General features: G+C 45.2%; 1 protein-coding gene across 2 annotated transcripts; it reads right to left on the bottom strand.

The window, feature by feature from the left end:
- Nucleotides 1-49: 49 nt before the first annotated feature.
- Nucleotides 50-4058, bottom strand: FAM53C (family with sequence similarity 53 member C). Of its 2 annotated transcripts, none has more exons than XM_044661854.1 (4): nt 3844-4058; nt 3340-3397; nt 1456-1598; nt 50-755 (listed from the first exon to the last, which is right to left on the bottom strand). In XM_044661854.1, exons 1-4 carry the CDS (start codon nt 3919-3921, stop codon nt 498-500), a joined length of 537 nt encoding a protein of 178 aa, XP_044517789.1. In that variant the 5' UTR covers nt 3922-4058; the 3' UTR covers nt 50-497. The 2 variants fall into 2 exon arrangements, with proteins under 2 accessions (XP_044517789.1, XP_044517788.1); XM_044661853.1 differs by having other exon boundaries at nt 1456-2240.
- Nucleotides 4059-12517: the final 8459 nt, after the last annotated feature.

Consider the following 12517-nt stretch of genomic DNA (forward strand, 5'->3'; position numbering starts at 1 on the left):
CACACACACACACTCTCTCTCTCTCTCTCTCTCTCTCTCTCTCTCTCTCTCTCTCACTCACTCACTCACTCTCTCTCTCTCATATCTGACATCTTGGCCAAATTCTAAGACCTGATAGATCCCTCGGGTCAAAGAAACTTGTGAACATCCCCATACAGACACACAACAGGATTACAAAGCCCTCCTCCTCTAGACTTCATCCCACAGCTCTCTTGATAACACAGATAATAGCCCTTCTCAGATTTTAGCTGAAACTTTCAATAGAAGGTGAGCTCTATACCATCTGACCCCTTGCCCTCCCATAACCAAACTCAGCTCTTCTCATTGAGCTGTTCGGTCTGTACTGTGGAACTTCCTGGTGCGTGCTGGTTCCCAGCTGCCCAGAACTGGAGCCCTCAACTCACCCCAGTTCCCAGGTTTAGTCTCTGGCCTGGAGGCCTCATCACTTGTTAGTAGACATGAAGTTTGCTTTCCCCCCAAGAAGCAGCTTCTCAGCTCTAGTTCTCCTCAATCAGATTCAAGTCCAGGTCACCAAAGTCCTGCTGGCACAGTGTCCGCTTGGTAAAAAGGGATCGGCCCCACCTCTGGGTCCCCTCTTCTTCCTCTTCGCTTTCACTCAGAACCTGGGAATAGCCGCCGAGGGGGCTGCAGGAGGCAGAGAGGGGTGCAGGGCTACAGGCCATGAACCACGGTGGGGAGATGCTGTTGCCTTCCTGGGCTGTATCTATGAGACAGAGACCTCCTGAATACGGTTTCTGTCAAACAAACAACAATAGTTAAAAATACAAAGGCATGCTCTGTCCCTACCTCCCAAAGCTAGGGTATCCCAGAGCATAATCCCAAATCATAAGTCTGCTGCTCTAATGGGCAAACAGCTGAGCTATTTGGGAGCCACCCACTCCCAACAACTGGAATGATCAAAGGTTCTAAGTTTCAGACCTTTAAAAGAAACACATACAATATATGTATCAAGCCTGTCTTATCCCAAAGTGCTTGCTCACGAACTTATTTCAGGTATCCTAGTGCTCAGTCTTGTTTCAACTGCTGCTATGAGAAGCCCTAGGGAGAGCTTTCTTACTTTTTTTTTCACTTGAGAGAAAAGATATGAAGTGAAAAGTGGTTAAAAAAAAACCAGCCTTGGGAATAATTAGATTTTGGTTCTCTTGCCACCAATATTATTGGTGGAAGCTGAGAAATGGGGATGGAGAGGGTTGGTGGAAAGAGGCAAAGGGAACTGGAAGGAAAGCATACCAGAAGATTCACTATGGGTACTTATCTTAATGGTTTAATTTGCCCTGGAGTTCATCAAACCCCTGGGACAGAAAAACTTAAAGAGAAATATTGTTAGGGAGCCCCTGCCTCAGAGAGCTCTTTTGTTGCTTTTGGGGGGGCTGATGCAAGGGAGGGAGCAGAGCAGATTCCCCCAAGCTCCCTTATATCCCTTGTCAGCCCCACCTGATTCATCTTATCGAAGTCCAGAGAGGGCCGAAGACGCCTGGGGTCATCATCATGGCGCCGTTTAACCCCACCCTTTCGTGCATCCAGGTCACAAGGCTGCGAGCGGCTTCGGGGAAGACCATGGGGTCGCCAGGTCAGCTCTGGGGAGGATGAGGGGGAGCTCCGGGCAGAGGGCAGGAACCGGCCTGCCTGTGGGATGAGGATGGGGGACAAGGAGAAGCGGCGCTGTGGAGGGAAGGGGGACAGGGGCTCATGATCACTCTCCCATGATCCACTGGGAGGGGATGCAGCACAGGGTCTTGGGGAATCATGATGGGTCAGGGCCAAACTGAAGAAAGGTGGGCTGCAGGATCTGTTGGCCTTGACACACTGAAGAGAGGCACTCGGGGCTTGGAGGAACCTGAGGCTGGAGACCCGCTTGGGGGAAGAACTCTGATGCGGTACCAGTGGCCCACCCACTCCTCCATTACTGCCTTGACGCTTGATAGGAGTCCACAACTTGGAAGGAACAGGCCGCCACACAGGCTGCCATCGAGACAGGTCCACAGGTACTGAGAGAGAGCGACAATGCCTCTTAGATGGAGGGGCAGGAGGGACAGGAACTTTCTCTGAGCCTGGAGACTCTGGGGAAAGGCCCTGGCAGAGGGGTTTCTCCTGTGGGGAGTTTCCTCGGCTTGGAGATTTGAAGTGCAAGCTCAGACTAGAGTGGTGGTAGCTGAGACTAAGGCTGTCCTTGAGCCCGGCACAGGGGCAGGGAGGCAGGCCCCTCCAGGAAGCACCTTCTGAAAGACATTAAGAAAAGCCAAATTTTAAATCATTCTTCCTATTCTGCCAAACCAAGGAATCCCACATGACTTGACAAAACAAATCCCTAAGAAATTCAGCACTCGATACAAACATTTTAAATTTCTCCCTTAACCTCACCTCTTCTTCTAGCAATTGTTATATCTATCTATCTATATATGTAAATATATATATATAGATATAGATAGATAGATATAGATGTATATATAACATACTTTCTTTATACTTTTCTCTATCTGTTCCAACGACACTGGCTACAAAGCTGGGACTAAGTTGTATTAAGACCTTCCCCCATTAAGCACTTCTTTTAGGGAAGTATGTACTTCATATGCCAAGTCAGACTAATCACCTTTAACATGGTGCCAACCCATGAGCTGTTTTTTTTTCCTATAGAGAATCTATCTTTATAGGGTCACTGCCAGCAGGAACAGGATTCCATTGAAGACAAGCATTGAGTAAATACTAGTAACAAGGCACACTGCTGTACCAGGAATACAAACAGTCCCTGACCTCAAGGAGCATAAATTCTCTGAGAATGCCCTCCAGGTAATATTTTGTTCCTCTAGTCATATATCCAGAAAAAAGAACAACAAAAGTGGGAGAATTCTAAACCTAGACAAACCATCTCTACAGAATAAGGCAAAATTCCTCATATCATTCTATGTACTCCACTAGCAAAACAAATGGAAAACAAATTCAGTTGAAATCCCTAAACCAGTGATGGGCAAACTTTTTAAAGAGGGTGCCAAAGGAAAGGAAATGCTCATCTGTCAGTCTGTCTCTAAGGCAACTCTTTTGAAGTTTCATTGTATTGTATCCTATTCATTGTATTTGTCAGATTAGGAATAATGTAGAGTGTCCCGATAGAACATTTCAGGGGGCTGCATCTGGCCTGCTGGCCATAGTTTGCACATCACTGCCCTAAACCAAAAGTTGAACTGCCCCTGGAGCCTCTTCCAAGTGTTTAGGCAGACTCAGCTAATGTCAGAAAGGAGCCTATATTAAGGCATTCATTATTCAAATGCAGAAAACCATACAAACACAGTTTAGGACACCACAAATTAATCTGGATCTTACCTGAAACAAGCTGGAAAGAGTCCCCACAGGTAGAGACATCAGAATGATCCGGCAAAGGCTTTAATTAAGAAAGTGGAACAAGAAGTCAAGACAAGCTAAGAAGTCTCTAGCTAAGACCCCACTCAGCTTAGATTACAGGTCTCAAAAACTTTTCATGTGCTGTTACAGAAGAGGCCTGATTATTGAACCAGACCACTCTTCCCCACAAAGTAATTTCCTCCTTCCCTCAACTCAGTCAAAACAAGCAAGGTCTTCCCCACAATCTATCTCAGTCAAATTCTCACCCTCGAGTACATGGTTATAGCATTTTCTCCCTCAACTCTTTTCTTCCTAGGTCAGTTTCCATCTAGATAACCTTCTATGGGCTCTTTCAACCCAGGACCTGGAAGCATGCAGCATGAAGTAATTGAACAAGACACAAAAATAGTAAAAACCTAGTCCTATGAAACTCAAAGCAAGTGTGGGGGACAATGGGGAATGTGAAGGGAAACTTTATTTTTTTACCAGACTGATCCTGAAACATGTGCATTTCAATTCCTCCAAACTCTGCTTCTGTAGTTGCTCAGTAATCAAAGTTATCATGATTCTCCCCAAGAGGCAGAACTTGAGTGGAGAAGTTGAACGTCTCCTTTGTCTTCTTTTGTGACCTTTAACCACCTTACTTCTGGGTCATTTGCCACTCCATCACCATTCTAGCATCGCTGGGACTTCCCACTTGATTCATGCCTGCTGAAATCTGCAAGGTATATACAAGGACCAAACTCCCTACCACCAATATTAGAGGATGTGTATTTTGGCCTATTTATATTCCCATCTGAATTAGTCTTTTAATATTATCTGACTACATTGTGGCCTAAACAGAGCCAAAAGTCATTTTAACAGCTGTCAACTCTGCAAGAGAACTGAACACCCCTGTGGTCATTCCCATCCAGGTCGGTCACCTGCTAATACAATCTTCAACTTTCAATTCAATAAATTATGTATCACCCTAGAGGTGGCTGGGGAAAATACACAGTTTAGATAAGACAATTTCCTACCCTCAAAGAACTTCCAGTCTTATAAGAAGGATTTAATGAATGATACAAAATAATATTCAAGTGATATGAGACCTGAAGGGGGTGCCAGCTGCTCAGGGTATAGTGTAGTTAAACCTGTGCCTAAAATTCAAGTTTGCTCAGTCAGATAGGAAGTTGAAGGTTTTTTTTCAAGGACAATGAAACCAGTGACCAACAAGTGTTTTTCAAGTAGGATATAATTTATTTTTGAAGAACTGAATTTTGTACTGTATTCAACTTAAGCTAAGAAATTACTGGTTTTCTAACAGAATGATCATGTTTGTCAAGTGCCTCCTAAAAGTTTTTGAATGGAAAAAAAAAAACTCAAACTGGCAAACAGAACAATTCTAATCATCTTTATATTCTTCGGATCTATGTGACCTCATTCTGCCAAATTTCAGGGTTGCTCTGGCTGAAAGGCTATACTATATATACACATCAATAGTGAAGTGACTTCCTGATAAAGAGTTCTAAGGAACATTACTACAAGTATTTAATAGCAGCATTCAAACTCACAACAGGTGTGAGACCTTTGCTGGATTAAAGGGTATATATTAAAGTGGTTTTTCAATGGCTCCTGTTATTCATCTTTAGGAATGACCTAGACTGCAATATAATCCTCTAGAGTATTACTTAAGGAGTACCTAGGTTCTAATACTAATTCCAACCTGACTTGCTTTCTGTTTTATGAATCTTGGGCAAATAGCATCAGTCTCTTTATGGGCCTCAGTTTCTTTATAATTAAAATGAAGGAGAAATAATAGCATACTAATAACTAAGATAATGGTTATAAAAGCAATTTGAGCTTTTTGGAATAACCACACTACATAAATCCAAGGAATTATTTCAGAGGAGTCCAGCAGGGTATCATCTCTCACTCTTCCTGTTCAATGCACCATAAAGCCTAGGGATGCTGGGAGTGATGACATCATTAGGATGCAGAAGGCAATCTGTTCTACCTTTCTGGCTGGACACCATTCACTCATTCATTCATTTGTGCCTGTGTACTCACAGAAGTCTAAAAGGGCAGTGTTTGTATATGACAAACTCTGCTTTGTATGTGACCTTGAGGGCAAATTATTAAGTTATTCTATGACTTTTTCCTTCTGTAAAATGGGAAGAATACTCCCTAATCCCATCCCTCTCTCATGGAAAGACAATGAGTATCACTGGGAAAGTACTCTAGGTTCTTCAGGGGGGAAAAGTACTACAGAAATTCTATAAACTAAGATTTCTTCTCAGCTGCTCCCCTATGTATGCCCTTGTTATAGAAATTAAGGCTTAAGCTATATCACACTTCATGCTTTTAATTTCTTAAAGCTACCCATTTAAAGCAACGCTAATGGAAAAGTGTACCTGGTTGCATTCAGATACTAGGGACTGACAAACTTATTTCCACACTCTTAAGATTTGGGCCAAAGAGTAAGTTCCTACTACTTCTCTTTCAAATCAAATGAAGAGGATGATTTCATATTTTCTGCATTTTAATTGGTGGGATATGGTCATACACAACAAGTGGAACAATTCAGCTGCTACCATATATTAACTGATATTCTGGGCTCTGGATTTCTTAAAACAGAGTATGTGAGTGAGGGGTAGACTGAAACAATTGAACCAAGACACAAAAGAAAGTAATTGGGCTTCAAGAGGGCCTGCCTTTCTAAGCTAGGCAGTCAAACCGAAAGCATTAGAAGGCTTACTCTTGGCTCCTTCATTTCCCCTTCTTATCTAACTGTAAAGAAATTCCCGAACCCACACTAAACAAGTTAAAACTTCTCAGTAAACTAGCAAAGGAGCACAGCCCTTCTGGGAGGAGGCAGCTAGCTTGGCCTCTCAGGTACCTATAAGCCCAACCCTCTCACTTATTCTCCCCCCCCACCCCCACTTTCCTGTCCTCTCCCGAAATGGAGTATGGATATTCCCCTACTTATCAAAGACCTAAGTGATCACAGATTGATACTTGGGTCTAAGAAATATTGTGTCAGAAGCTAAGGAGCAGCAGTCTCCCTCGGGGTAGATCTACTCAATTCAGTGGGGCAGACTGGCAGAATATTTTCTGGGGACCCTAAACCTACCTCCCCCCCCCCCCAAGAGGATAAGAGTGAATAAAAACAACGGCGGAGGTGGCGATGATAGTCTTTCATTCTCCATGGCCCTAGTGGAGCCAGGGATGGTTGATAAAAGTGCTGCCCACCACCCCTCCTCCACCCACAATAAGATTATATACCACCCCTCAGGCCTGGGTTGCCACTGCCTTTACCCACGGGCGGGGCATGGTGTGACCTATGACCCCGTGGGGTGGGGGCGGATGACGTCAGAGGAGCCGCTACCCGACCCCCAACGCCTGCCTTCTGGACCTGGGGCCCGGGCCGCGAAGGAGTTGGGGGGGAGGTCTGGAGACACAGCGCTCTGGCGGCCCCCTCCCCCACCGGCCCCAGGCTCCCCGCAATGGGGCGGCCTATGAAGCCAGGCCGCGGGGAGGGGCTTGCTGGGAAGGGAAGGAGGGAGGGAGGGGCAGCGGAGATCCCCGCCCCGGGGCCCAGCGCCACCTGCCCCCAGGGCCCGCCCGCCCGCTACCTACCGCAGCTCGGTCCCCTTCCCAGGGCTGCAGCCGGAGCAGCTCTGAGCTCGCCACTCGCCCCACGGCGCCCTTAAATAACGCCGGAGTGAACCAATCATCCCCCTGTCAGAGAGGGGGGGTAACTTGCCCACTCCCAGGACCCACCACGAAGCCCCGTGAGAGGTTCAGGGTCCCCGAGGTTTTCTCTCCCTCCCCAAGAAACTGTAGGGTAAGCAGTAGCGTCCGTGACGGAGAAGGTGCTTCGCTTACACTCCCGGACGGAACTCGCCTTAAAGGGGTGGTGGTGGTGGGTGTCTTGTTTCCCGCCGAGTTCCCCCGTCGAATTGTGGAAAGTAGAAAAGCCCAGCTCTAGGCTAAACTAACATCGGACCAGTAGGGGGAACAGACAGAGGTAAACAAACTCATTTCCGCTCTCGACTGTTCTCGCTCTGGCTGACCTGTGCTTTCTTCTCTGTCCCTGGTCCCTAGTAGCACAAGCCTGGTACCTCTGCGTTTGTTTTTCTCTCTCCTCCTATATCGTCGCTGCTCTGAAAGAAACCCCTGTTCCCTGTCACAGAGGACTCGTCTGCGATCCAGGGGCAGATGGGAGATGTAGTCCAATCCTGGCCACACTTGGGGCCTGCTTGAAAGGACTCCGGAGCCCTGGGCAGTAGGAGAGAAGCTTGGGGTTGGGATGGGAATGGTGGTGTAAATTTCTGTATACCAGGACCTTACACCCATTCTAGCTGGTTCTCTTATCTCCTGACGTCGCGTCTGCATGTTCATTACAGTCAGTGAGCCTGGGCCTCCCCCTTCCTCCCCCCGCCTTCCAGTCACAGCAGGATGAGGTAATTGGGTTGTGATTATGACATCATAATAAGCTCAGCTCTTCCTTTCCAACGGCCCCCCACCCTTTCCCCCCACATTCGAAAAGAGCCGCCCTTCGGACTCGAGTCTCTATCAAGCCCTTTTAAAATTCTTTGTGTAGTAGGGATCAGTCCTAAGGAAGACCTTCTTTGTCCATATATCTGCAGTAGTCAGGGAAAGGGAAGGGGTATTCTTTCACCAAAGATACAAGATTTCTGGCTTAGAAATAACAGGTTAACTAAGAAAGGCCTAGAATGAAAGGAGTTAAAATAGAGGAAAAGGACAAGAGATGGGATTTGAGACTGCCAAGGCAAATAAGAAATGAATCCATAGCCATTTCATCAGAGAGGTAAAGCAAAGGAGGGCAGCAGATTTTAAAAATACTCAAGTCTGAGCTGACCAGAAATAGTTTTCCATTGCAGGTTAGTAAGTCTGTAAAAGAGAATTAAGGGGGGAATGGGGGAGTAAGGTAGGATGCTAAGCTAAGTAGGGAGCATTTTCTTCATTAAGGGGCAATGGTGGTCTTGCCACAGAGAGCTGAGTAGCACTTCTGGGCTTTAGGAACCAACTTCCTAAAGCCTTTATAGTCTCTGCACACTCAGCACCCCCCAACATTGGAAGTGGTAGGTAGCTTTGATCCCACAAGTACTACAGTCAGTGACAGGAAGCTTCCAGCTGGAGCCAAGGAAGCAAGGTGGTAAGAGCCAACAAGTCAAACTGAAAAGAGAGAGGGGAGGGAGATTGGGGCCATTTTCAAGAGGAAGGTAGGCAACAGCTATGTTGTTCCTGTTTTTCTCAAGAGGTAGGCTAGCTTGGAAGTAAGATAGCACTCATTAGGGTCTTTATTTTGCCCTCTTCCCCACTCCTGGGGAAAAAAAAAAGATAACCACAAATGCTTTATAACAGAAAGTAAATCACAGTAGAGATCAGACCGTAAAATTTTAAATAAACAATTCTACCTAAAGCTTAAGAGAGTAGGCTTGTAGATCATGTAACTTTATGAAACAGAAGCTAAAATTAGGGCTCTAATTGAGACTTCCCCCTCTCTCCCACCTGCCTTGCTTAACTTTATAGTTAAACCTTCCTATGAGTGCACCATTAGCTTGTTTCCAAAAAAAAAAAAAAGAAAACTCTAGTTCCTAGTTTACCACCTTGACCCCACCCCAGGTTTTCATCCTAATATTTATAGACCTGCTTTGAACCTAGCCTTAATTCATCTATATTCATTATGAAATATACCTACATCTGAAAGAGAAGTCATTTGATACTATTCCCACAGGCCTCATCAGAGGCACCTACCCAAGTTCTCATTTGGTGTTGATCTAGATTCCACAGGGGACTCAGAACACTGAGCTAAGTCTTTCAAGAAGCCATCCGAAGAGTCTGAATCCATGGTCCCTGAAAGATTCTCTACTCCTTGCCTAGCAAAGGAGTATTTTATCAGAAGAGGTGGAAGCAGGATATACCAAGACCAACTCAGATACATTTTCTATGTAGACTAGCTATTGTCAGAACTGGAAGTGAAAAAAGAGAGACCTTTGCTCTAGTCCTTTCTTTCACCTTATATCCTAGGCCCCTGCCAAGGGAAGAGAAGATTTAGAACTCAAATCCCACAACTCATTGTACCCAGGTACAAGAAAAACATACATTACTCTCCCTGTACAACAAGGCTGACTGGGGGGGTCCCAAGCATGTAGGGCTCGTCTCCACTGCCTAATCTGGGCATCCCAGGAACGGCGGCTGTACCTTCGGTTCTTGTTAGGTGTTTGAGGGTGAAGTCCTGGCTGCCGTTCTGACCTAGAGATAAAATGAAGATCTTAAACTATGCCCTAGAAACAGCTGGATACGGCTCAGTATTCCTGTATCATTGACATGGTTGAGACTTAGCTAACAGAAAAAGAAAGAATTCTTTAGGATTGTTAGACATCATTAATAATTGTTTGCAGGACTGACTTTAGAACAGTATTCTTAAAAAAAAAAAAACAGATTGAAAAGCTGAAAGAGACCTTTTAGACCAAATCCCTCATTCTCCCATTGATGAATATCCCATATCTCATACCTAGAATATATTCCCATCTCATCACTGCTTCTTAGACTCCCTAATTTCCTTCAAAGCAAAGTTCAAAGATCATCTTTAAATGAGGTTTTCATCCCCTCAATTTCCCCCACTAAAAAAAAATCTTACCTTGTATATTTGTATGCATATGTCTTCTTCAGAACATAAGGCTCTTGAGGGAAGAAGGTACTGTTTTGTTTCTAATACATAGCAGGCACTAAACACTTGCTGATTAGTTAACTGATTTATGAACAAGATCACACAGGTTATAGTAAACAGCCAGAATGTGAACCCAGGTCAAAATATATCTTTCTAAATATCATCTTGCTTGCAAGGTTGAACCCCTCCAAAATGCCTTCCCTTACTGAGGAATAATAATGGAATGACTCATTCAAAGTCTGAGAGAAGAGACAGATGAATCTTGTAAAGTTTTCTCCTAAAAAACATTTTTTTAAATTTTTTTTAAACCCTCAACTTCTGAGTATTGGCTCCTAGGTGGAAGAGTGGTAAGGGTGGGCAATGGGGGTCAAGTGACTTGCCCAGGGTCACAAGCTGGGAAGTGCTAAAAAACATTTTTAAATGGAAGACTGCTCATATGGATGCAGAAAGGCAAGTGGTAAGAATGTCCAGGAAGAAAAGGTAGCCATTGACAGGATCAGAAAAAAAAAAATTATAGGCCAAGTAGAATGCTTAAATAATATTAAATGGGGCAGCTGGGTAGCTCAGTGGATTGAGAGCCAGGCCTAGAGACTGGAGGTCCTAGGTTCAAATCCGGCCTCAGACACTTCCCAGCTGTGTGACCCTGGGCAAGTCACTTGACCCCCATTGCCTACCCTTACCACTCTTCCACCTATAAGTCAATACATAGAAGTTAAGGGTATAAAAATAAAAAAATAAAAAAAAAATTAAATGATAGGCTAATGTTTTTTAAAGCATTCTAATACAAATTGATAACTTGGTATTAACTGATAACTATTCATGTTTAGAGACGTCGACTCCCATTCTTCAAATGATAAATGCTACCCATCCCCAAACCCTCTGCTCTTACTTAGGGACTTGCTGTAAGAAGCACTGGTAACCAGCTGTTCGTTTCCCATAGTCTATCTGTTTTTGCCTCCTTCGAAGAACAATCTCATCCGTTTCTACCTCCTGCCTGTGGAGAAATAAATGTCCTATAGGCTATGACAAATGTAAAATATTTTAAAACACATTTCATTACACTGGAGGCTAACTCACTTGGATCTTCTGTAGCTGGATTCTGTGCTCACTCCCACACTCACCATCTTCACTCCAGAAGAATTCCCAAACTCAAGCATCTTCTTTCTGGAGACAAGGGTTCTATATAAGTAAAGAAGGTAGGAGAATGCCTAGGGAGCTGCTCTGCCTTTTCCAAAGCCAGGCATCCTCACTTAGATCCCAGACAGCCAGATTGAGTGTCTTTATCTCTAACACACCTTCTACAATCAAAAAAAGGTTCAATAAGTAACAAATGGATTTACATTTAAATTTTTTATTAAGTACCTACTATATGTAGAATTCAATGCTTGGTCTTGGGGGAGATCGAGTTCAGATAAGACACAATCTCTGCCTTCAGGAAGTTTTAAACCAGTCTAGTAGGGGGACGCAAACACAAAGATAATCATACACAATACCATACGTGATTCACAGAGCAAAATCGAAAGATCAGGGTATGTAGTTGAACTTGGATAGAGGACAGGAAAAGCACTTCGTTCCCCAGCTCCTCTCCAAGGAAAGGATGGGAAACCCTCAAACTTAAATGCGCACCTCTCCTCCCCACCTGGGGTTCCAAAGGTAGATTCTCCATTTCATTGTATCACCTCGCAGAGCACAAAAGTGAGACGTTCGTGCATTAGATGGGAAGGCGAAAAGAGGAGGAAAAAAAAAAAAAACCCAGGACGCCTCACAGGTACTTACCTGATTTTTTTTTCCCCAGGTACGGTTCAAAAGACGTGAACTCTAGGTGGGGTGAGGGAGAATTTAAATCTCCCGGGGTGGGAGGTGTGGGAAGGGCCAAGGCCAGGCTGACCCGGTGAAAAGCCAAAGCATGAGCCAATCATGTATCTGAGTTCCCAAGTAGGCGGAGCTTAGCTCCGGTCACGGGGCCCGCTACGTGGAAGCCTATCCGCTGCCGCTTCGCTCTTGCTTGGAAGACGCGCCCAATTCTGTGTCCTGCCCGTGGATTGGGTTTGGGTTCTGCCCAGCGGCAGGTGACGTCATAGCAAGCGGGTCTATGGGATAGAAGATTGGCTGAGGTGCGAGCGACGTAGGGGGTTGACCGGAGGCGCGCGAGGATTGGCCCGGAGGTGGGCGGGCTGAAGGTTTGAACTTTATGTCGCGAGCTGTTAGGTTGACTGTGTCCCTTCGCAGACTTCAGTGCTTCCTTAGAGGGCCTTGAAGAGAAGGGGCACGGGTCCCACACTCGCTCTTGTCAGCTACTTCCCGCAGAAATTGTCCCTCTTTTTGCGTCCAAATCACCCCTACAGGCTCTCCCATTCCCTGGCGGAAGCAGGTATGTTTGCCCAGGCTCGATCCTTGCTTTGGAACTGAAAGAGGTCTCTAAGATTCCCTGATCCAAGTCCTCGTTTTACCGGAGACCTCAGTGTCCCCATCTGTAAAATG

The sequence above is a fragment of the Gracilinanus agilis genome, chromosome 2 (genome assembly GCF_016433145.1).
Source record: "Gracilinanus agilis isolate LMUSP501 chromosome 2, AgileGrace, whole genome shotgun sequence".
NCBI lineage: Eukaryota > Metazoa > Chordata > Mammalia > Didelphimorphia > Didelphidae > Gracilinanus > Gracilinanus agilis.